Source organism: Pan troglodytes, chromosome 12 (assembly GCF_028858775.2).
Source record: "Pan troglodytes isolate AG18354 chromosome 12, NHGRI_mPanTro3-v2.0_pri, whole genome shotgun sequence".
NCBI classification, from domain to species: Eukaryota; Metazoa; Chordata; class Mammalia; order Primates; family Hominidae; genus Pan; species Pan troglodytes.
The window spans coordinates 90,661,170-90,684,994 of NC_072410.2; the positions used below are offsets into that span (position 1 = coordinate 90,661,170).

The 23,825-nt window shown below is 40.5% G+C and overlaps 2 protein-coding genes across 35 annotated transcripts in view; both read right to left on the reverse strand.

The window, feature by feature from the left end:
- The window catches only part of SLC30A6 (solute carrier family 30 member 6), a 57,715-nt gene extending 56,580 nt beyond the window's left edge, over positions 1-1,135 (reverse strand). For 7 of the 27 annotated variants that reach the window (XM_016948309.3, XM_003308976.6, XM_054678321.2 and 4 more), the window contains exon 1: positions 1,020-1,102. In XM_016948309.3, the coding sequence (XP_016803798.1) occupies positions 1,020-1,022 (3 nt within the window). In that variant the 5' untranslated portion in view covers positions 1,023-1,102. Of the gene's footprint in view, positions 1-733 lie in introns of all 27 variants that reach the window. The other 20 variants (XM_063789180.1, XM_063789175.1, XM_063789172.1 and 17 more) reach the window with 15 other exon arrangements.
- Positions 1,136-9,265: 8,130 nt separating this feature from the next.
- The window catches only part of SPAST (spastin), a 93,781-nt gene continuing 79,221 nt past the window's right edge, over positions 9,266-23,825 (reverse strand). For 4 of the 8 annotated variants that reach the window (XM_001164367.6, XM_054678314.2, XM_009442261.5 and 1 more), the window contains 4 exons: positions 23,534-23,613; positions 21,940-22,010; positions 19,697-19,737; positions 9,266-12,528 (listed from right to left, as the gene is read on the reverse strand). In XM_001164367.6, the coding sequence (XP_001164367.1) occupies positions 12,406-12,528; positions 19,697-19,737; positions 21,940-22,010; positions 23,534-23,613 (315 nt within the window). In that variant the 3' untranslated portion in view covers positions 9,266-12,405. The remainder of the gene's footprint in view (positions 12,529-19,696; positions 19,738-21,939; positions 22,011-23,533; positions 23,614-23,825) is intronic. The other 4 variants (XM_009442262.5, XM_054678316.2, XM_063789167.1 and 1 more) reach the window with 2 other exon arrangements.

Here is a 23,825-nt window from a genome sequence, read left to right on the forward strand (position 1 = left end):
GGCTTCACAATGGTGAATGTTTTGAAGAAGAGCGTAACTGAAGGCTATTTGATCATTAGCCAAAAAGTGTAAACTTTGACCCATTTTCTGTGTGCAAAAGGATTACAGAAAATTTACAAAACATAAAGTGTGTGAATGAGGCATTTTCCCGACCATATCCACTTAAGTAAAAAACTTAGTACAGTGACAAAAGCTTAGGCACAGAAATGTGGTCTCTTTCTCATACGTAGGCTATCAATAAGTACTCCATAAATTTTTCTAATAAATGCATTTTCAAAAGGCACACGCCACTTGGACACTTGAAATCCCAACCAACTGCTTATCTTTAAAGTTCAGAGCTATATATTTGAGCTCTAAAGGCAAAGAATGACTAATTCTAACAAATTTGAGAGAAAACACCATATCCCAACAACCATAACGTCTACTGGGTCTTCCATTAGTTTCTACAAACCCAGAAATAAAGCAGCAATAAAATGTCCTACCAACACCTTGACTTTCTGTAGTTACCGCGCTTATGAAATTTGCTGCCGTAATCAGGCTACTTAATATTTAGTAAAGCCAAGTTGCAGAGTGAGACGTCTGCCCTAAAACCCTATTACTAACCCTTTTTTTTTTCCCCCGCTGGCGTTATCGCCACTGCTCTAAGAATCACTATTACAGTTGTTGCTGTGGACTTGTTTTCAGATCTTTTGTTGGTGGCCTAGTTGTTGACGCTGGCAAAAACTTTTATTACCTTAAAGAAATCTCGGCAGAGGGAAGTCAGAAACTCACCAGGAGCTGAAGGCTCTGCCTGCAGCGGGGCCTAGATCGTGAGAGCCTGCGGAACAGGTGAGGGACCGAAAGGGACCAGAACTCTGAAGGGGAACATTTTGGGAGACAGCCGCTCCTGCCAAGGGGCCCGACTTCAACTCCAATGACCCCTCCTCTGGGTGGCTGAGGGATTTCAAGGCCGCTTCGGGACCAAATAAGATAAACCGAATCAGCTACAGCCGAAACCCTTACCCCTACAGCCAACTCACCATGATAAGGAGCTGCACAGCTCCCGCCGGAAGCCGTTCTGGGTGCTCGAGTTTTCCCAGAACGGAAGGGGTGGGGCACCAGTGGGCGATTGGCTGTGAGGAAAGCGAGGGAGGAAGTGCGTGCTCTGGCCTCCGGCTTCCGTCCCCTTCCCGGCTGTCCCTGCACTCCGTGGCGGAAGGCGGCTAGAGCGGCTCCCTCTGAGCTCTCCGAGAGATTGGTCGGGACCTGAAGCGTTGAGGTTAAGGGCAAGGCAAGGAGCAACGAGGAGGTTTTCGTTACGTTAGAAAAATTTCGCTGAGTACTGAAGCGCTTTTACCTGTGTTGTATGATTTAACCTTATGAAAATGGACAGTATTCCAGTTTTACAAGTGAGGAAAGAAGATTAAGAAACTTGCCTCCGCCGGGCGTGGTGGTTAACTCCTGTAATCCCAGCACTTTCGGCGGCGAGGCAGGCGGATCACTTGAGGTCAGGAGTTCGAGACCAGCCTGGCCAACATGGTGAAACCCCGGCTCTACTAAAAATGCAAAAATTAGCCGGGCGTAGTGGCACGCGCCTGTAATCCCAGCTACTCTGGAGGCTGAGGCAGGAGAATCGCTTGAACCCAGGAGGCGGAGGTTGCAGTGAGCCGAGATCGCGCCACTACACTCCAGCCTGGGCGACAGCGCGAGACTCCGTCTCAAAAAAAAGAAACTTGCCTTGAGTCCTACATATAGTTTGCTGTAGTAGCAGAATTTGAACTCGGACCGACTAATGGTCTACTTAATAAAATGCTATTTGGATTCTCTATAAAATTAATAATATAGAAGTAATGTTAATTATAGAAAACTTGGAAAATATTAAATTCATTCGATAAAGATTGAATATGTAGCACGTGTGTTTGTCAGATACTGGTCTCGTGAAAATTATATTCTGGTAGGGAAGACAGAAAACAAGTAGGGATAAAGAAATTTTTAAAAGATATTCATAAGTAGTGTCGTGTAGAAAACTGGGTATAGGTTGAGTATCCTTCATCCCAAATGCTTAAGACCAGAACTGTTTCAGATTGTGGCTCTTTATCTTGGGGATGGGGCCAGAGGCTAAACTTGAAATTCATTTATGTTTCGTATACACCTTATGCACATAGCCTCAGGGTAATTTTATGCAATTTAAAAAATTGTGTGTGTATCAAACAAAATTTTGACTACAACTTTTTACATGCGGTCAGATGTGGAATTTTCTACTGTGGCATCGTGTTGATGATCAAAAAGTTTTGATTTTGGAGCATTTTAATTTCAGATGGTTGGATTAGGGTTGCTGAACATGTAATGGTATACAGAACAACTGAGTAGGTGTGGTGCTCACGTCTGTAATCCCAGCACTTTGGGAGGCCTAGGCGGGCGAATCACGAGGTCAGGAGTTTGAGACCAGCCTGGCCAACATGGTGAAACCCTGTCTGTACTAAAGATACAAAAAATTAGCTGGGCGTAGTGGCGGGTGCCTGTAATCCCAGCTGCTAAGAAGGCTGAGGCAGGAGAATTGCTTGAACCCAGGAGGCAGAGGTTGCAGTGAGGCGAGATCGTGCCCCTGCTCTCCAGCCTGGGCAACAGTGCAACACTTCATCTCAAAAAAATAAATAAGAAGTAAAAAATAAATAAAATCGTAGGTAGTATCATCTATCTACAATCTGTTCTCCACACTGCAGCCACAGTCATCTTTTTTAGTAGAGGAGAGTTCTTGCTATGTTGCGCAGGCTGGTCTGGAACTCCTGGGCTCAAGTGATCCTCCTGCCTCAGCCTCCCAAAATGCTAGCATTACAGGCATGAGCCAACACCCTTGTCCTATACCTAGGATTTAATGAACATTCAATATGTGGTAGGCAGTATTCTAAGAATTTGAGGCCAGGCACAGTGGCTCATGCCTGTAATCCCAGCACTTTGGGAGGCTGAGGCAGGCAGATCACTTGAGGTCAAGAGTTTGAGATCAGCCTGGCCAACATGGCAAAACCCCGTCTCTACTAAAAATATAAAACTTAGCCGGGTGTGGTGGCAGGCACCTGTAATCTCAGCTACTCGGGAGGCTGAGGCAGGAGAATTGCTTGAACCCAGGAGGCGGAGGTTGCACTGAGCTGAGATGAAGCCTGGGTGAGAGAGACTCCATCTCAAAAAAAAAAAAAAAAAAAAAAAGCCGGGTGCAGTGGCTCATGCCTGTAATCCTAGCACTTTGGGAGGCCAAGGCGGGTGGATCACGAGGTCAGGTTTTTGGGACTAGCCTGGCCAACATAGTGAAACCCCGTCTCTATTGAAAATAGCCAGGTGTGGTGGCAGGAGCCTGTAATCCCAGCTACTCAGGAGGCTGAGGCAGGAGAATCACTTGAACCTGGGAGGCAGAGGTTGCAGTGGGCCGAGATCTTGCCATTGCACTCCAGCCCAGGCGACAGTGCAAGACTCTGTCTCAAAAAAAGAAAAAAAAAAAAAAAAGCACGATTATGTGTTAGCTCATTTAATCCTCATAACAGCCTTTGATATAGGTACTACTATTATCCCCTGCTTGGGAAAATCACACACCTAATCAGTGGCAGATTATAGACACGTGCCACCACGCCCGGCTAATTTTTGTATTTTTAGTAGAGTCAGGGTTTCACCATGTTGTGCAGGCTGGTCTCAAATGCCTGACCTCAGGTGATCTACCTGCCTTGCCCTCCCAAAGTGCTGGGATTACAGGCATGAGCCACTGCACCCGGCCTGGAGAGGTACCTTTAAACCATATAAATATCACATTCCTCATTATGCTTGTAATTTGTTTATGTATGTATTCATATATTCACATGAGCTCATGGTTTATTTCATCTGATGGGTTATAATTAATTACTACTATTACTTATTTTGATGCTCAAATTTGTCCAGTGGGAACCCTTTTAATCTGTGTGTCATTTCAATGATTCATCCTCATCATTCTTTGGGCACTTTGTCTCTCTGGCACAAGAAGTTCCACACTCATGTATTTTCTCTGCCCCAGCCCTGAATTTAGCCATTTTATCAAAGAGTCTTGGTTCCTTTAGTTGATGTTATGGACTGAATATTCGTGTCCCTCAAATTCATATGTTGAAGCCTTCAGCAGCAATGTGATGGTCTTTGGCGATTCAGCCTTTGGGAAGTACCTAGGGTTAGATGAGATAATGAGGATGGGACTGTCATGATGGGATTAATGCCCTTTTAAAAAGGGACACCAGAGAGCTTGTGTTGTCTGCCATACAAGGACACGGCGAGAAGGTGGCCATCTGCAAGCCAGGAAGAAAGCCCTCACCAGAAACCAAACTGGCTGGTACTTTAATCTTGGACTTCCAAGCTTCTAGAACTGTGAGGATAAATTTCTGTTATTTAAGCTGCCCAGTCTATGGTATTTTGTAATGCAGCCCAAGCAGACTAAGACAGTGAAGAATTTGGAAGGCAAGATATGGGTACTTTATGTGCTCACTATTATTGGAGCGTAACTGCTCCAAGGCCACCTTGGTGGACAGACTAGGGAATATACATATTTGGACACATACACACGTGTATATTTATATGCTTATATGTCCTCTATTTTTATTTGAGGCAGGATCTCGCTCTGTTGCCCAGGCTGGAGTGCAGTGGTGCGATCTCAGCCCACTGCAACCTCTGCCTCCCAGGTTCAAGTGATTCTCGTGCCTCAGCCTCCCAAGTAGCTGGGACTACAGGTGTGTACCACCACACCTGGCTAATTTTTGTATTTTTAGTAGAGATGGGGTTTCACAATGTTGGCCAGGCTGGTCTCAAACTCCTGATCTCAAGCGATCTGCCCGCCTCGGCCTCCCAAAGTGCTGGGATTATATGCGTGAGCCACTGCGCCCAGCCGATATTTCATCTATTTTTATAGATTTTAAACCATGAATTCACTTTCTTAAACCCAATTCAAGCTGAACTCCAGGTTTCATTCTAGTTTCCCCCCTTTCTGTATTTATAATTACCTTCTCTGTGGTTAGTATATTCACTTTATTCCATCAAGTCTTTGGTGTGCAACCAATCTACCATCTCTGCTGACACCCTTACCCCATATGGACACCCCTTTCTGTGCTTGAGCTTATTCCTCATTCCAGGTTGCCCCTATCCACCATGTGAATAACTGCCTCAATCTGTCCCTGACACCTCATACCTAGCTGTCCATCATTGTAGACACTGTCTTCACCCTATTAGGTCTCTGACACCCAAATTTGGACTTCCATAGGTCCCCTCTACCCAATGTAAGCACATTGATCTAAACCACTGTGCAAACACGTGCCTGGGACTGCTATCCCCAGAAAGTCCTGCTGGCAAGGTTGGCCCTTGCCAGGCATCTGGGAACTTGAATTTGAGGGGAGATTCCCTCTATTCCCTAACAAGCTTACTATGTCTAACAGTGAGGCGTAACACTTTCACATGCTGTCACTTGTTGCTGGAGTGACATCCTGTGTCACTTCATTAGGAGAGAACCCTTAGAAGCTGGTGCTTGGTTTCCTCTGGACTTCACTTAATTCCTTTTTTCCCTTTGCTGAATTTGCTTCATATCCTTTTGCTCTAATAAATCATTGTTGGGAATAAGACTATATGCTGAGTCCTGTGAGTGCTCCTAACAAATCATCAAACTTGCACATAGTCTCGAAGGCTTAACCACCTAATGACTTTAAAACAATAGTTCTGGCAGGGTGTGGTGGCCCTGCCTGCCTGTAATCCCAGCATTTTGGGAGGCCGAGGCAGGAGGATCACTTGAGCCCAGGAGTTTGAGACTGCAGGGAGGTATGATTACGCCACTGCTGTCCAGCCTGGGGCAATAGAGACTCTGTCTCTAAAAAAAAAACCCCAACCCCCTGAAAAAAAAAAAAATCCACAACAGTTCAGGAAGGAGGAAGGTAAGCAATTTAGTGACATTATTAATTTCAGCTCTTCCATCCCACTGTTTTATCTTACAGTTCTTTGCTCTGTTTTTCTTTCCTTGATTTCATTTGACTTATCACATAATTCTTAGTGACCCATTTTATCTTCTCTAATGGCTTTTTAGATCTACTGCACCCCAGTGATGGGGTGAGAGATTACAAAATGCATTCTTATCACAATCTACCTTACACTAATGCTATCTCACTTTGTGTACAATGTAGTAATATTATCTCAATATAATTACATTTATTGCCCTCTCTGACCCTTCATGCTATTTCTGTCCTATATTTTACTTATACATATACTATAAACACTGCAATACTATTTTTGTTTGCTTTAAACAGCAAGGATATTTAGAAAAATAAAAAAGAAAAATGTCTTTCTTATTTACCAACATGCTTATCATTTCAAAATTCTTAATTCCATCCTGGAGATACAGGTTCCCATTGGGAAATCCATTTACTGATAAGTCCATCCAAGGAAAATTTTAATTTCAGATACTACGTTTTTCACTCCAGATTTATATTTTCCTTCAGCCTGAAGAATTTCTTAAAGCATTCCGTATAAAGTCAGTCTGCCAGCAACAAATTCTGTTTTCATCTGGAAAAGATTTTGTCTTAAGTTTTTCAAGAGATAGGGACTCTGTCCCCCAGGCTGGAGTGCAGTAGCACGACCACAGCCCATGCCCAGCTAATTTTATTTTTTGATGGGGTTCTCACTAGGTTGCCCAGGCTGGTCACTCATGGCCTCAAGGGATTCTCCTGTCTCAGCCCCCCAAAGTGTTGGGATTACAGGCATAAGCCACTGAGCCTGGCCATTGCCTTAACATCTTGAAGGATATTTTAACTGGATACAGAGTTTTAAGTTAACCTTTGTTTCATCTTTGCACCTTAAAGATGTCATTCCATCATTTTCTTAATTCCATCATTTCTGATGAGGTTAGCCATCACTCTTGTTTATCTGAATGTAATGCTACTCCTTCCCACTCCCCACCTTGATTGCTTTTAAGATTTTTTTTTTTGGCAATGTGATGTACCCAGATGTAGTCTTTGTTGTATTTATTCTGCTTGGGGGTTCAGTGAACTTCTTAGATCTGTACGTTGATGTCTTTCAACACTTTGGGGAAAATTTCACGCATCATTGCTTCAAAGATTTCTCTTGCCCCATTCTCTTCCTTTCCTTCTTTACTTCAAATTACAGGAACTGATAATGTTCCAAAGGTCTCAAACCTCTGCTATTTCTTTTTTCTTTCTCTCTCTGCTTTGGTTTGATACTTACTTGTCTTTTTCAGTCTTTCCTGTTGTGCCTAGTTTACTGTTAAGTCCATCCATTTAAATTTTTAATTTCAGATACTGTAGTTTTCATTACAAGACTTTCCAGTGGGTTATTTTTTATTATTTTCTAATTATTATTATTATTTTTGAGACGGTTGCCCAGGCTGGAGTGCAGTGGCGCGATCTTGGCTCATTGCAAGTTCCGCCTCCTGGGGTCATGCCATTCTCCTGCTTCAGCCTCCCGAGTAGCTGGGACTACAGGCGCCCGCCACCATGCCAGGCTAATTTTTTGTATTTTTAGTAGAGATGGGGTTTCACCATGTTAGCCAGGATGGTCTCAATCTCCTGACCTTGTGATCCGCCTGTCTCGGCCTCCCAAAGTGCTGGGATTACAGGCGTGAGCCACTGCGCCCAGCCAATTATTATTATTTTTTTTTGAGATGGAGTTTTGCTCTTCTTGCCCAGGCTGGAGTGCAATGGCATGATCTTGGTTCACTGCAACCTCTACCTCCCAGGTTCAAGCAATTCTCCTGCTTCAGCCTCCCAAGTAGCTAGGATTATGGGCATGCATCACCCATGCCCGGCTAGTTTTGTATTTTTGGTAGAGACCAGGTTTCACCATGTTGGTCAGGCTGGTCTTGAACTCCTGACCTTAGGTGATCCACCTGCCTTGGCCTCCCAAAGTGCTGGGATTACGGGCGTGAGGCACGGTGCCTGGCCTCTGTTGGGTTTTTAATTCTTATTTTTCTGCTGAAACTCCCTATCTATTCACCCATTATCTCTTCTTGTAAATTCTTTTAACATTTTAACGCTATTTTAAAATCACTCTCATAGAGGTCACTTGTGCATCTGCTTCTGTATATTTTCTGTTGAGTATGGTATGGACCACTTTTTTTTTTCCATCAGGGAAGTTGAGTCAAAAGGATCACATAATTCTTCTTTGCATGCTTAGTAACTGTTTATTATGTACTGAGCTTTGGATATATGCTGTGATGACTGAATTGTTTTCTTCTCAAGAATGCTGTGTTTTGTTCTGGTTTTAAATTACTAATGGATAACCTTGATGCTGTGAGATTTGATTTTAAGCTTCATTACAGTGAGTTTATTTCCATTTTGTCCTTAGTGCTAAAGCACAGCCTTTAGTTCTAGGATGCTGTCATTCTTCCTTAAGGCATGGCATTTTGGGGGTTCAATGGGAAACACCAAGTATTTACTCAGTCCTTCTTAGTGGAACTTGAATTTCAAACTCTCTGTCCTTGGGCAGCTGCAATCGCTACTGAGTTTTTTAGACTTTAACTTGCTTTCTCCTGGGTTCCTTTAAATAATCACACTGCACCAGCACAATTTTGGAATCCACCAAAGATTTGAAAGAAATATGTAGGCAGATTTTAGAGCTTACTTTCTGAGGCACTCTCCTTCCCAAAATTTCTAATTTTCAGGTGTTCTAGAAGTCCCAAATGATTCCTAAGCCTGTCAAGACTGTCACATTCTACCTGAATTCTATATCCAAGTGAACTGCACAAACTGGAAATTGCCCTATGGGTAAAAGCTGGTTAAGGTGAATCTCGTTTACTTTTTATTTTTTGAGACAGGGTCTCTGTAACCTGGGCTGGAGTGTGGTGGTGTGATCTTGGCTCACTGCAACCTCCTCCTCCCAGGCTTAAGCGATCCTCTAACCTCAGCCTCTTGAGTAACCGGGACTACAGGTATAGGCCACTAAACCTGGCTAATTTTTAGTTTAGTTTTTTTTTTTTTTTTTTTTTTGGCAGAAACAGGGTCTCCCTATATTCCCCAGGCTGGTCTTGAATTCCTGGGTGTAAGCGATTCTCCCATACTGGCCTCCCAAACAGGCATGAGCCACCACACCCAGCCTGAATCTCTTCCATTATAGGACTTTGCAGTTTCTACCTTGTTTTGATTGCTCTGCAGAGCCACCCAATCATTGCTTTCTATATTTTGTTAAGCGTGTATAATTGTTACTAAGAGTCCAATACACACAACTCCTTCATTATCAGACTCCAACCCCTAAAATATCAAAAAGTTTTAAAGTAAAAAAGACAAAATAAAGTTTATCATTTATTTCCAATACATTAGGATAAAAACCCACTTTATGCAACTGTACCCTTTAATTCATTTCTTCTGAAGAAAAGTACAAAAGACCAGACTAAAATTGAGACAAGCATTTAAAGGAAAATCCTTTGACTCAGAGTCCAAAACCGAACTGTAAATGGTTCATTTTACCAAAAGAATTAGTTTTTGTACAAAATATAAAGAATTCTACACTATAAACAAAGACGGCTGTATATGTAATTAAATTAGAATTCTAGTATCTGCTTTTCCTCTAATTCTTCTGGAGTACAAACATATTTGCAAGTCAGAAATCTAATATTCTCAATGGACAGACTGTCTTAGAATAAGCTTTTACCCTTAAGATATCTGGAAAGATAGTACTCATTCTTTCCCTTGGCTCAAAGTCCAATGTATCAGTAAGTTTTAATTTAGTTTACAAAACTCTGCCATATTAACATGAAGAGCACACTAATGCTTAATGTTTAAGCATTATCTTTTAGGAAGTAATACAACACAGAGCTCAACACCGAATCTAAAAGGTCACAATCTAAGTCATTATTAATTCAGAAAACTTCAGCAACTTCTATCTTTATTGAAAAAGACCAAACCAATCCCTTATCTCCTACTATATCATTACTCTATTTTCATGGCCCTTCTATCAAAGAAACAGCTTAAAATAAAACTTGGTTAGAGTTAAGTCACAGAAAATAGTTCTCTAGCACTACTGAAGTTCAGACTTGATCAGGAAAGCAACTTCTATACAGTAATGATTTTCTGACTCAGTGTTTAAGATAGTATTAACCTGACTTTTATCTCTTTTAACATTTGAAATCTTTGTTATCTAAAAATCTTTCCCAATAGAATTATAATCATGATAGTTTTAAAGGAGACAATATATTAAAAGTTGAGCTGGAACCACATAGTCCTTTAATATGATTAGCCAGTTATCCAAGTATCAATAACGTTAATCTCCTTTTAAATGAAAACAATGCAATTTTATGAGCTTAACTGAAATGTCTTAATTTAGAACTTCTCAATTCTTTTCATCATATATATTTCATTACTACCTTTCGTTATCAGTATTTCATAATTGATGTTGTAATGTTTGCGACCTTAAAGGGATACTACCCATCACCTAACATATGCATAGCTCTGGCTTAAAAAAAGTTTTTTTTCCCCTATTTATCTCAACTCTCATTTTTATTATTTAGTGAGTTCCAAAGTCATGATTGGAAGAGACATGATTTACCTTATGGCTACAAACAACATATGATCCTAAGAAATCATGCATCTTCTGGCTGGGCGCAGTGGCTTATGCCTGTAATCCCAGCACTTTGGGAGGCCGAGGCAGGCGGATCACCTGAGGTCAGGAGTTCAAGACCAGCCTGACCAACATGGAGAAACCCCATCTCTACTAAAAATACAAAATTAGCTGGGGTAGTGGCGCATGCCCAGCTACTCGGGAGGCTGAGGCAGGAGAATTGCTTGAACCTGGGAGGCGGAGGTTGCGGTGAGTCGAGATTGCGCCATTGCACTCCAGCCTGGGCAACAAGAGCGAAACTCTGTCTCAAAAAAAAAAAAAAAACAAAACAGAAATCATGCATCTTCTATATTCAAACAAATCTTTAACAAGAGCAAGAGTAAAATTAAGAAGAATGTATGTCTTCATTATAAAGTTCTTACCTAGTAGGGGCAAGTTTTTTATTTTAATGTATTCTTTCAAAACCTAAGAAATCTTTCCTAAATGAAAAATTCTTGTTACTACTACAAATATTCTTTCCACTCATGACATTTTACATAGCATCATTTAAGCACCAGAGAAAAGTTCTGTAAACAAACTTTTAACCAGTAAACTAAGGGCAAATATCTATTTGCCTTTATTACAATATTTAAAAGGCCATGATATGAGGCTCTACTCCCTACAATGACATTTTTATAATGAAAATCCAGGCATATTTATACAAACAAATGGAATTACTGTACATTTTGGGAGAACAAAAGGCAGATCAACAGACTAGAACTAGAACTTTTGAGTTAATAAAGCAAGCAGAAGGAACTAGAAAAATGTATGCCATGTATAAAAATTCAGTTTTTTTGAAGTTTCATTGAAGGGATTAATAATTATTAAGAATAAAAGATGGTAGTTCCACTTGCTTATAATTATCCTGTAAAATTAAGAAAGTAATAAGCAATAAATTAGAAATGTCTTAGTTCCTAGTATTTCCCTTCTCTTGCACTGGAAACATTTTCACAGCAGTTAAAATTGGCTCTCTTAAATATCAGAATAATTCTTGCAGAAAATAAGTTCCATCAGGAAGAAGTTAACAGTCTACAATAGATTTCTGACAAATACATTAGAAAAAAAAATACTGCAGGTCACATGAAGACCGATCTACATGTTATATGACAGAGTAACTCAAACCTTCAAACCTTCTCTATTTTACCATATCTGCTTTTTTGCTATTATATTGCTATCTAAACTGTTTGGTAGCAAGGTAATAGAAAAATAAAAGGTAAAAAGAACACAACAATTGTTTAATGTCTGTAGATTTATGAAGAACAAACTCTCAAAATAAACTTTTTCCTATTACAGTTACTTAGGAAAAAAGTTTCATTTGGCACACTGAATTTATAAAACGAAAAAAGAAAATAAACTTAAGAGTGTTTGGCATTCCAATCACCCGTAGTTAAGACAACAGTAGAAAAGAAAAGTAGGAGAAATTACTATTTTAAGAAAAAACATCAGAAGACAAACAAACAAATGTTCTTGTGTCTTCTACCATTCACTGTTTCTGGAATACTTTCATCTGCAACACAATATACAAATTATTATTTACATTATGATTATATTGGTAAAGAAGACCAGAATCAGGTTTTGTTGTGCTCTAACTTAGTGTCCATTGGGATAACTGTGACCATCAAGGCAAGGCCTTAAACAACAAAAAATTCCATTTGCATTGTATATTTTGTTTAAGTTTGTTTTCTGGTTCATCTTCAAGTTTGGTGCACAAATATGTAAGACTCTAAAAAGTCCTGTAAACTTAGGCTGTTTCTGTAGCCGATGACTGTTCATTGAAGATCTTGTGTTTCCTCTTTTAAGTAAAATGTTCTGCAGGTTTACAAAGGTATTTCCTTAAACAGTGGTATCTCCAAAGTCCTTGTTCCAACGTATGTACGCTTCTAAAGTTTGAGGGCTGACGCTGCGTTTTATTTTTTTCAAGGATTCAGTGAAGTCAGATAATCGAATATTTCTCATCTAGATTTTTAAAAAGCACGACAATACAAATGATCAACAGGTATATGGTGGTTAACGAAATGATGGATTAAAGTAATGATGCTGCTGTTTCTTAATGTTATAAAAACATACGTGTATGTATTCTTAGAAAATTATGTCAGCCATTTAAATATATTTTCTATGTTGATCTACTACACAAGAAACCTTAATAAATGCTATACTAATATATTTATTACTTGTGTTTAGTTTCATAGGTATTAACATTTGAAAGCATAATATTTTTCCAATATAAAAACAAAACAATCATTTATAGAAAAGTTCAAAAATACAGACAAAGAGAAAAAAAGAATCACAATTTCACCACTCAGATATGCAACCTCCCCCTCCAAGGTTCAAGCAATTCTTCTGTCTCAGCCTCCCGAGTAGCTGGGATTACAGGCACATGCCTCCATGCCCAGCTAATTTTTGTATTTTTAGTAGAGACAGGGTTTCGCCATGATGGCCAGGTTGGTCCTGAACTCCTAACCTCAGGTGATCCGCCCACCTTGGCCTCCCAAAGTGCTGGGATTACAGATGTGAGCCACTTTGCCCAGCCTAAAGTGTGCATTCTTATATTAATTTGGTCTTATTTTCTGATCTTTTAAATTGCCTTTGGAAATATAGATTAAAACAATGCTGAGTTAATGAATATCTATATTTACACCTAAGTATTTTTAAAAGGCAAAATGGATAGGTTCACAGAGTCCAGGCAATAGAAAAATTAATAAAAATTTTGGCCAAGCACGGTGGCTCACACCTGTAATCCCCGCACTTTGGGAGGCCAAGGCGGGTGGATCACCTGAGGTCAGCAGTTCGAGACCAGCCTGGCCAACATGGTGAAACCCCGTCTCCACTAAAAATACAAAAATTAGCCAGGCAGGTGCCTGTAATCCCAGCTACTCAGGAGGCTGAGGCAGGAGAATCGCTTGAACCTGGGAGGTGGAGGTTGTAAGTGAGCCGAGATCGTGCCATTGCACTCCAGCTTGGGCAATGAGTGAGACTCCCTCTCAAAAAAAAAAAAAAAAAAAAAAAAAAATTAAGGCAAAATGCAGTTTGGCATAAGTGACCTGTGTTAAAAATCATTACTAGCGTATACCTGTATTTTGGCCCAAAAATAAGAAGTTAAAGAACTTTAAACAAAACTTCAACAACTGGTATTTATCCGTATTTTAAAAATTACTCTTAAAAACCCAATCTAACTTCATATCATCTTTGATATCTCCATGAGATATCACCTACACTTGTAACTTGTAAACTAATCTGAAAAATTTTAGCCAAAAAGAAAAAAACATATAGTTAAAATATAGGCTGGTTGCAGTGGCTCGCACCTGTTAATCCCAGAACTTTGGGAGGCTGAAGCAAGTGGATCACTTGAGCCCAGGAGTTAGAGACCAGCCTGGGCAACATGGCAAAGCCTCATCTCTACAAAATGTACAAAATTTAGCTAGGCATGGTGGCGCATGCCTGTATTCTCAGCTACTAGGGAAGCTGAGGTGGGAGGATCACTTGAGTCTGGGAGGTTGAGGCTGCAGTGAGCCATGAGCATGCCAATGTATTTCAGCCTGGGTGACAGAGTGATACCCTGTCTCAAAAAAAAAAACCCCAAAAACCCAGCAACCTCCCACCAAAGAAAACCCCATAAGCACTATATGAACCCTACGTGTTTTCCTATTTAACTGTAACACACACACTGCCTCTTCCTAAAGGCCAAAGTGTAGAAGAATAATGAATGTAACATGGGTATTAAACATGATATTACTAAATAAAATTTATTTGTTATAGAAATTAATATTTTTGTTTTGAGACAGGGTCTCACTGTTACCCAGGCTGGAGTGCAGTGGCATGATCTCGGCTCACTGCAACCTCTGCCTCCCAGGCTTAAGAGATCCTCCCAAGTAGCTAGGACTATAGGTGTGCGCCACCACGCCCAGCTAACTTTTTGTAATTTTTGTAGAGATGAGGGTTTCACCATGTTATCCAGGCTGGTCTCGAATTCCTGAGCTCGAGGGATCCAACGGCCTGAGCCTCCCAAAGTGCTGGGATTATAGGCATGAACAACCACGCCTGGCCAGAAATTAAGGTTTTAAAAGATGTTGATGTAATTCTAATTTAAGTCTATAGTTTGATATGTGTATATATATGAAACTTATATGATATTTTAACGTAAGAGACTAATGTATACAACAGGAAAAAGGCAGATGGTAGCTGGTTCAGTTAAGGGGGGAAATAAGTAGAAAAGTTGTCTTATCAAAACAAAATAATAAAGGACTTAAAGTTAAATTAGATACACAAGTTACTTAAAAAACAAAGTATATTGTACCCCAATTTATAACCAACAATTTTAGTACTAACCTTAAAAATACAGAAATTCCAAACCAATTATTTGAACTTCTACTATTATAAACTGTAAAAGATAAGTTGGGTTTTTCTTTTTTTTTTTTTTGGAGATGGAGTCTCGCTCCTGTCGCACAGACTGGAGTGCAGTGGTACGATCTCAGCTCACTGCAACCTCCACCTCCCCAGGTTCAAGCGATTCTCCTTCCTCAGCCTCCCGAGCAGCTGGGATTACAGGCATGTGCCACCACGCCTGGCTAATTTTTGTATTTTTAGTGGAGACGGGGTTTCGCCACGTTGGCCAGGCTGGTCTCGAACTCATGACCTCAGGTGATCCAACAGCCTCGGTCTCCCAAAGTGCTAGGATTACAGGCGTGAGCCACTGCGCGCGACCAAGTTGGGTTTTCCTTATCTAAATTTATATATATTCACCGGTAACTGACAATACACTTTGGTATTAAAGTTGCATCAAATAATGGGTATATAAAATTCTAGTATACAGTTTTAGAGAGCAAACTACTTGTGTTTACGTCTCGTCCCATAAATGGGAATGAGAGAATGGATTACCTTAATCTCTATAATAAAATGCCACTATCAGTTTTATATTTTTTAAAGTTATTTAATGGATCTTTACATAGTGTTTACTACGTGCCAGCTACTTTAAGTGCTTTATAAATATTAACTCATAAGTAAGCAATAACAGCTAAAGGTCATTATCAAATTATTAATACCAAAACCACTAGATTAAAAAGAAACAACTGAATGAAAGTATATAGTAGAGCCAGGCGTGGTGGCTCACACCTGCAATCCCAGCACTTTGGGAGGCCGAGGTGGGTGGATCTCCTGAGGTTGGGAGTTCCAGATCAGCCTGACCAACACAGTGAAACCCCGTCTCTACAAAAACACAAAATTAGCCAGGCATAGTGGCGCATGCCTGTAATCCCAGCTACTCAGGAGGCTGAGGCAGGAGAATCACTTGAACCCAGGAGGCGGAGGTTGCAGTGAGCCGAGATTGCACCATTGCACTCCAGCCTGGGCAACAACAGCGAAACTCAGTCTCAAAAAAAAAAAAAAAAACTATACAGTAGAACCAAATATTGTAACAATATAACCTGAATATATATAATTAATGGGATGCTCACAAAAGGGACCAGTAACATTCTTCCTTGTAAATCACTCAGTAGTTTTATTAAGCTTTAATTTTTAGTTTTACCATCTAAATTTTTAATAAATAATGTTATGACTTTTAAAAAATGGTGGATAAAATTATATTTTTAGGTGTGGGATTAAAAATTTCAAGTCTGGCACGGTGTCACACCTGTAATCCCAGCATTTTGGGAGGTGCAAGTGGGAGGAATGCTTGAGGAATCTGAGACCAGCCTAGGCAACATAGTGAGACCCCATCTCTACAAAAAATTAAAAAATTAGCTGAGTGTGGTGGTACATGCCTGTAGTCCCAGCAACTCAAAAGGCTGAGGCAGGAGGATTGCCTGAGCCCAGGAGCTAGAGGGTGCAGTGAGCCATGATTGTACCACTGCACTCCAGCCTGGGCAACCAAGTGAGACACTGTCCCAAAAAATAAAATAAAAATAAATGAAATTAAATTAAATAAAATAAGTTAGAAAACTAAAAGCTTTCAGCCGGGCGCGGTGGCTCATGCCTGTAATCCCTAGCACTTTGGGAGGCCAAGGTGGGCGGATCCCAAGGTCAGGAGATTGAGACCATCCTGGCCAACATGGTGAAACTCTGTCTCTACTACAAATACAAAAAAAAAAAAAAAAAAAAAAATTAGCTGGGCGTGGTGGCGTGCACCTGTAGTCCCAGCTACTCGGGAGGCTGAGGCAGGAGAATCACTTGAACCCAGTAGGCGGAGGTTGCAGTGAGCTGAGATCACACCACTGCACTCCACTCCAGCCTAGAAACAGAGCAAGACTCCATCTCACAAAAAAAAAAAAAGAAAGAAAGAAAACTAAAAGCTTTCTTAAAAAAAAAAATTCAAGTATGATGCCTCATCCGACAGGCGAATAAAAGCCTGAAAAAAAAAAAAAAAACTCCAAAATGTACTTGAATACACTCGTTATCTGTGTTAACAGTTCACTGTCCCCTCAACAGCTGCTGAAATTAGGGAAATAAAAAATAAGTTACAAATATACAGCTGTCCCTCAGTATCTCTGGGAAATTGGTTCCCCCATAGATAGCAAAATCCGCAAACGCTTAAAGTCCCTTATGTAAAATGGTGCAGTATTTGCATACAACCTACACAATCCTCCTGTATACTTTAAATCATCTCTAGATTACTTATAACACCTAATACAATGTAAATGCAATGTAAATAGTTTTTATACTATATTGTTTGGGGAATAATAACAAGAATAAAAGTCTGTACATGTTCAACACAGATGCTTTTTTCCCCCAAATATTTTTGATCTGCAGTTGGTTGAATCCATGAATGCAGAATCCACGGATAGGAAAGGCTGACTGTAATTCAAGCCTGATTTCAAAATTTTGCTCACAGAGTTATGACCATTCTGCATACCCAGTTTTATATTTTACATGCAACTTTTTTCAAATGAAATGCTTCAGCATCTCATAAGGAGGTCTTCCATATTAAGAAACGGTAATAAATTGGCCAGGCATGGTGGCTCACGCCTGTAATCCTTGCACTTAGGGAGGCCGAGGCTGGCGATCGCCTGAGGTCAGGAGTTCGAGACCCACCTGGCCAACATAGTGAAACCCCATCTCTACTAAAAATACAAAAAAAAAAAAAAAAAAAAAAAATTAGCTGGGCGTGGTGGCCCATGCCTGTAATCTCAGCTACGCAGGAGGCTGAGGCAGGAGAATCGCTTGAACCTGGGAGGTGGAGGCTGCAGTGAGCCCAGATGGTGCCACTGCACTCCAGCCTGGGTGACAGAGCCAGAGTCCTTCTAAAAAAAAAGAAATTAATTAATTAAAAAAATAAAGGTTATTGAAAAACAAAATAGAACATTATTAAAAGATTAACCTATAGTTATAGGTTATTTTATTGTATAAACCCCCACAAGTTTCATGTAATTTTTTTTTTTTTGAGATCCGGTCTCACTCTGTCGCCCAGGCTAGAGTGCAATGGTGCAATCTTGGCTCACTGCAACCTCTGCCTCCCAAGTTCAAGTGATTCTCCTGCCTCAGCTTCCCAAGTAGCCAGGACCACAGGCACGTGCCACCATGCCCAGCTATGTTTTTTTTGTTTGTTTGTTTGTTTTTTTGAGATGGAGTCTTGCTCTGTCACCCAGGCTGGAGTGCAGTGGCACGATCTCAGCTCACTGCAAGCTCCACTTCCCAGGTTCACGCCATTCTCCTGCCTCAGCCTCCCAAGTAGCTGGGACTACAGGTGCCCACCACCACGCCCGGGTAATTTTTTTGTATTTTTTAGTGGAGACAGGGTTTCACCATGTTAGCCAGGATGGTCTCGATCTCCTGACCTCGTGATCCACCCGCCTCGGCCTCCCAAAGTGCTGGGATTACAGGTGTGAGCCACCGCCCCCGGCCTAATTTTTTTGTATTTTTGATAGAGACAGGGTTTCGCCATGTTGGCCAGGCTGGTCTTGAACTCCTGACCTCAAGTGATCTGCCCACCTCGGCCTCCCAAAGTGCTGGGATTACAGGCGTGAGCCACCGCACCCGGCCTGTAATTTTCTTCTGTTTGGTATTTATGTAATATGATTTGATAGAAAATGACTTAATGTCTATGTATATATGTTTTGTCTATTACCAAAAAAATTTTGACTATTTCATAGGTTTCCATATTTTGAAATGAAGCAAAGTTAATTTTTTCTAGCTTCTAATCAACTAGAAAAATCCGTTAAAAAAAATTAGTCCCAAGCACTGTGAGAGGCTGAGGCAGGAGGATTACTTGAGGCCAAGAGTCTGAGACCACCCTGGGCAACAGGGAGAGACACCATCTCTACAGAAAATTAAAAAATTAGTGGGGCGTTGTGGCACTTGTCTGTAGTCCCAGCTACTAAAAAGTTTGAGACAAGAGGACTGCTTGAGACCAAGAGGTCAAGGCTACAGTCAGCCACGATTGCACCACTGCACTCCAGCCTGGGAACAGAGCAAGACCCTGTGTCTCAAAAAAAAAAAAAAAAAAAAAAAAGGCCGGGCGCAGTGGCTCACGCCTGTAATCCCAGCACTTTGGGAGGCTGAGGCAGGCAGATCACGAGATCAGGAGACAGAGACCATCCTGGCTAACACGGTGAAACCCCGTCTCTACTAAAAGTACAAAAAATTAGCCAGGTGTGGTGGTGGGCGCCTGTAGTCCCAGCTACTAGGGAGGCTGAGGCAGGAGAATGGCGTGAACCCGGGAGGCAGAGCTTGCAGTGAGCTGAGATCGCACCACTGCACTCCAGTCTGGGCGACAGAGTGAGACTCCGTCTCAAACAAACAAACAAACAAACAAACAAACAAAACAGCCAGATGCAGCGGCTCAAGCCTGTAATCCCAGCACTTTGGGAGGCCGAGTTGGGTGGATCACTTGAGGTCAGCAGTCTGAGGCCAGACTGGCCAATATGGTGAAATGCCCTCTCTACTAAAAATACAAAAATTAGCTGGGCTTGGTGGTACATGCCTGTAGCTACTTGGGAGGCTGAGGCAGGAGAATAGCTTGAATCCAGGAGGTGGAGGTTGCAGTGAGCCGATATCGTGCCAGACTGTCTCAAAAAACAAAACAAAACAAAAAAAAAAACAAAAAAAACCACACACACACACATTCATATATGTATGTCTTATATATGTCTTACAATATAGAGGACAAAGAAAATATCATTGTAAAATACTATACCTCACTGGCAGACATATTCTTCACCTGTTCTGGTTTTAGTTCTGTAAAACATAAAAGTCAGGCACTTAAAAATACATACATTTTGCAGTTGAAATTGTTGAAGGGCAAAACCAAGTACAATGATCTACATGTATCTATTCAGTACAAATCATTATATTAAAAAAAAGAGACACATGTTAACTTTGAGAGCAAATACAATTTATAAATGCTGAGAAGAGAATATTCCTTCTTAGGAATAACTGGAAAGTGTTCAATTTCTTGCATACTGCCCAAAAACAATAGTTCACAAATTTGAAAGGGAACTTAAAAGAATGCAACTTGTTCTTTACAAAATGCATTAGTCTTTTTTTGTTTTTACTCTGCACTTTATGTATTTACTTTTTTTTTTTTTTTTTTTTTTTGAGACAGAGTCTTGCTCTGTTGCCCAGGCTGCAGTGCTCGGCTTACTGCAACCTCACCTCCCAGGTTCAAGTGATACTCCTGCCTCAGCCTCCTGAGTAGCTGGGATTACAGGTGCGCACAACCACGCCTGGCTAATTTTTGTATTTTCAGTAGAGATGCGGTTTCACCATATTGGCCAAGCTGGTCTCGAACTCCTGACCTCATGATCCACCCATCTCGGCCTCCCAAAGTGCTGGGATTACAGGCCTGAGCCACCGTGCCTGGCCTATTTATTTACTTTTTAAGACAGCACCTCACTCTGTCACCCACCCAGGCTGGAGTGCAGTGAGTGGCATGACCATGGTTCACTGCTGCCTGGACCTTCCAGGCTCAAGTGATCCTCCTACTTCAGACTCCCGAGTAGCTGGGATTACAGGCTCATGCCAACAGGCCTGGTTAATTTATTATATTTTTTTGTAGAGACAGGATCTCCCTATGTTGCCCAGTCTAGTCTCAAACTATTAGGCCCACACGGTCCTCCCACCTTGGCCTCCCAAAGTGCTGGGATTATAGGTGTGAGCCACTGCACCCGGCCATTTTCTGTACTTTAATGGATGCGAATCTTTTTTTAAACCCAAATTTTGTCTACCTTAGAATAGCCAAAACGTTCTAAGAAAATACAACTCATTTATGCATTAGCTACTGTTTCTAAATCCACTAACTGAACAAGATTTAAGCTCCAGCAGCAAGAAAATTTGTTCATCCAGAGTTTCAAAATATACTCTCAAGATTACATTTTTTATTTTGCAAAGTAGCAGTTCTTAATCAGCACCCTACTTCACTACGGGAGGTGTTACTGGTAATTTTTAACTAGTAAAACAAAAAGGTTTGTATAATGTAGGCTTTTAATGCAAATTACAGTAGACACTATGATAACATCTTTCTCGTACAACTACATTCAATTGTACTTTCTTGAATGAGAGAAAGGGATGGAGCTATTATGATTACTTTATCATCATAGCTAATAATCTGAGTGCATACCTGAGAGCATCAACCATCCACTACCGATGCTGGCTGTGGAAATGTAGCTGAAAATATCTGTGTGAGTTTATCCTAACCTAACCTAAAAAGAATTGGTCGTGGTATTTCAGAATCAACCAAGTAACCTGAATAAAAACATAGCAATAAATATTTTGCTGCAATTCCTCAAAAGATATAATTTAAAAAGTGAAAACTTCTCTTACAGAATTTCCTTTAGACACATTAATTTCAAATGATGTCAGAATATTGAAAAGAGCCAGAAAACAGATAAGAACATTTTCCTTACATTATTCTTTTTTGTTTAAAGTTTTCTTTTTGAGTTTTCTGCTGCTTACTTATCAAGAAATGAAACCTCTTGCCTAGAACAGGGGTCACAGTCTACTGGCTCATAGACTGTTTTTGTATGATCTGTGAGCTACGAATGGTTTTAAGGCTGGGCATGGTGGCTCATGCCTGTAATCCCAGCACTTTGGGAGGCCAAGGCAGGCTGCTCACTTGAGCCTGGGAGTTCAAAACCAGCTTGGGCAACATGGTGAAACCCTGTCTCTACAAAAAATAAAATAAAATAATTATCTGGGCATGATGGTGCATGCCTGTAGTCCCAGCTACTGGGAAGGCTGTGTGGGAGAATCACCTGAGCCTGGGGGGTTCGAGGCTGCAGTGAACTATGATTGTGCCACTGCACTACAGCCTGGGCAACAGAGTGAGACCCTGTCTCCAAAAGAAAAAAAAAAATCTCTTGGTAGATTTTTTTGGACTTCTTAAACTTCTAAGGTGGTATAATAAATAGTTCTAAATGTTTTAAGCTCTTGTATACCTACCTCGGATAGGACCCAGTGCTGCATCTTTTGCCAAAGCTGTTAGGTCACTTCCTGAGTATCCATCAGTCATTCTGAGGAAGGGAAGGAAGAAACAGCAAATTATTTCCCCCCCCGGCTTTTTTTTGAGATGGAGTTTTGCTCTTGTTGCCCAGGCTGGAGTGCAATGGCATGATCTCGGCTCACTGTGATCTCCACCTCCTGGGTTCAAGCGATTCTCCTACCTCAGCCTCTCAGGTAGCTGGGATTATAGGCATGCGCCACCGCACCTGGCTAATTTTTTTTTTGTATTTAGTATAGATGGCGTTTCGCCATGTTGGTCAGGCTGGTCTCGAACTCCTGACCTCAGGTGATCCACCCGCCACAGCCTCCCAAAGTACTGAGATTACAGGCATGAGCCACCGCACCCAGCTGAAACAGCAAATTATTTTCATCTCTGCAGATTTAAAATCTCCATATAATAAGAGAGTAAAAAGTAGTTTCCCTTTGTCAGCAAACCCATAGTTATGAGGGTTTGATTTTAAGGGAATAGAAAGGCCCATTTGCTGAAAACAAATGTAGTAATGCCTCAAATTTTAATCATTAGAACCATTCCTTTAGATTAAGGCATACTATCTCCAGAGGCTTCATTAAATAGTAAACATGTCACCTGGAAAGGTAACATCTACAAACTACTGGTAGCCAACTGACACATAAACACAATTACTTCTCTAATTAGCGTTTATCTTGGCAAAGAACACTCTCTTGATGGGATAAGGGACAATCAATGTACATTTTTTAAAATAAGGGGATAGACAGAAAGGTCTGGAGTAGAAGAGACTTCCAAGTAATTTGTTCTTCTGTCATAGGTATCTGGGAACTCAGAGTTCTTGTTAAAATTATTCAATACTCACATACTCATTGAATACTTTATATTACTTTATGACATTTTTCAGGGAATAAAATTCATGAGCGCATCTCCTATACTCAGTTTCTACTTCACACTGTTCATAAAGTTTAAGATTATTCAAATAGCTGAAATTAAAATTATTAAAATTATCAAATAATTAAAATTATTAAAAGAGCTGAAAAGTATTCAGCATATGCCAAGAACAAGTTTATATAAAAATATCTGTGTTAGTGTGCAATATGAAATGTTTAAAATTTTTTTTGAGACAGGGTCTCACTCTGTTGCTCAACCTCCACCTCCTGGGCTGAAGCGATCCTCCCACCTCAACCTCCCAAGTAGCTGGGACTACAGGTATGTGCCACCATTCCTGACTCATTTTATTTTTTGTAGAGATGGGGTTTTACCATGTTGCCTAAGGTATAAATGTTTAAATTACTTTAATACCACTTACAGGTTTTAATAAATTTATAAAAAGAATATACTATCATCATTAGATCACGTCTTGCAAAGGACATAGCCAGTGAAATTTAGATTCCACATATATATAACAACAAGAGGTAAGAAAAAGGCAAAGGAGGTAGAGGATGAGAGAAAGTCTTCTGATCAATGAATTACTCATTTCATACTTAAGATTACTTTAAATAACTAAAAAATGAATTATTTACAAAAAATAAAAGCTGTAAGATAAACCAAATCCAAATTACTCACCTAGCAAGTTGTGCTAGTTCTTTTTGGGTCAATGGACTTCCTTGTTTACATAACAGATTTTTAAGCAAAAGTAGTCTTGTCTGAAAAATATTAAAAAATGATCATTCAGTCTAATTTCAGAATTAATGATTCTTTTCTTTTTTTATATTGAGACAGGGTCTTGTGCTGTTACCCAGGCTGGAGTGCAGGGCACAATCATAGCTCACTATAGCCTCGATATCCTGGGTTCAAGCAATCCTCCCATCTCAGCCTCCCGAGTAACTGGGACCAAAGGCACGTGCCACCATGCCTG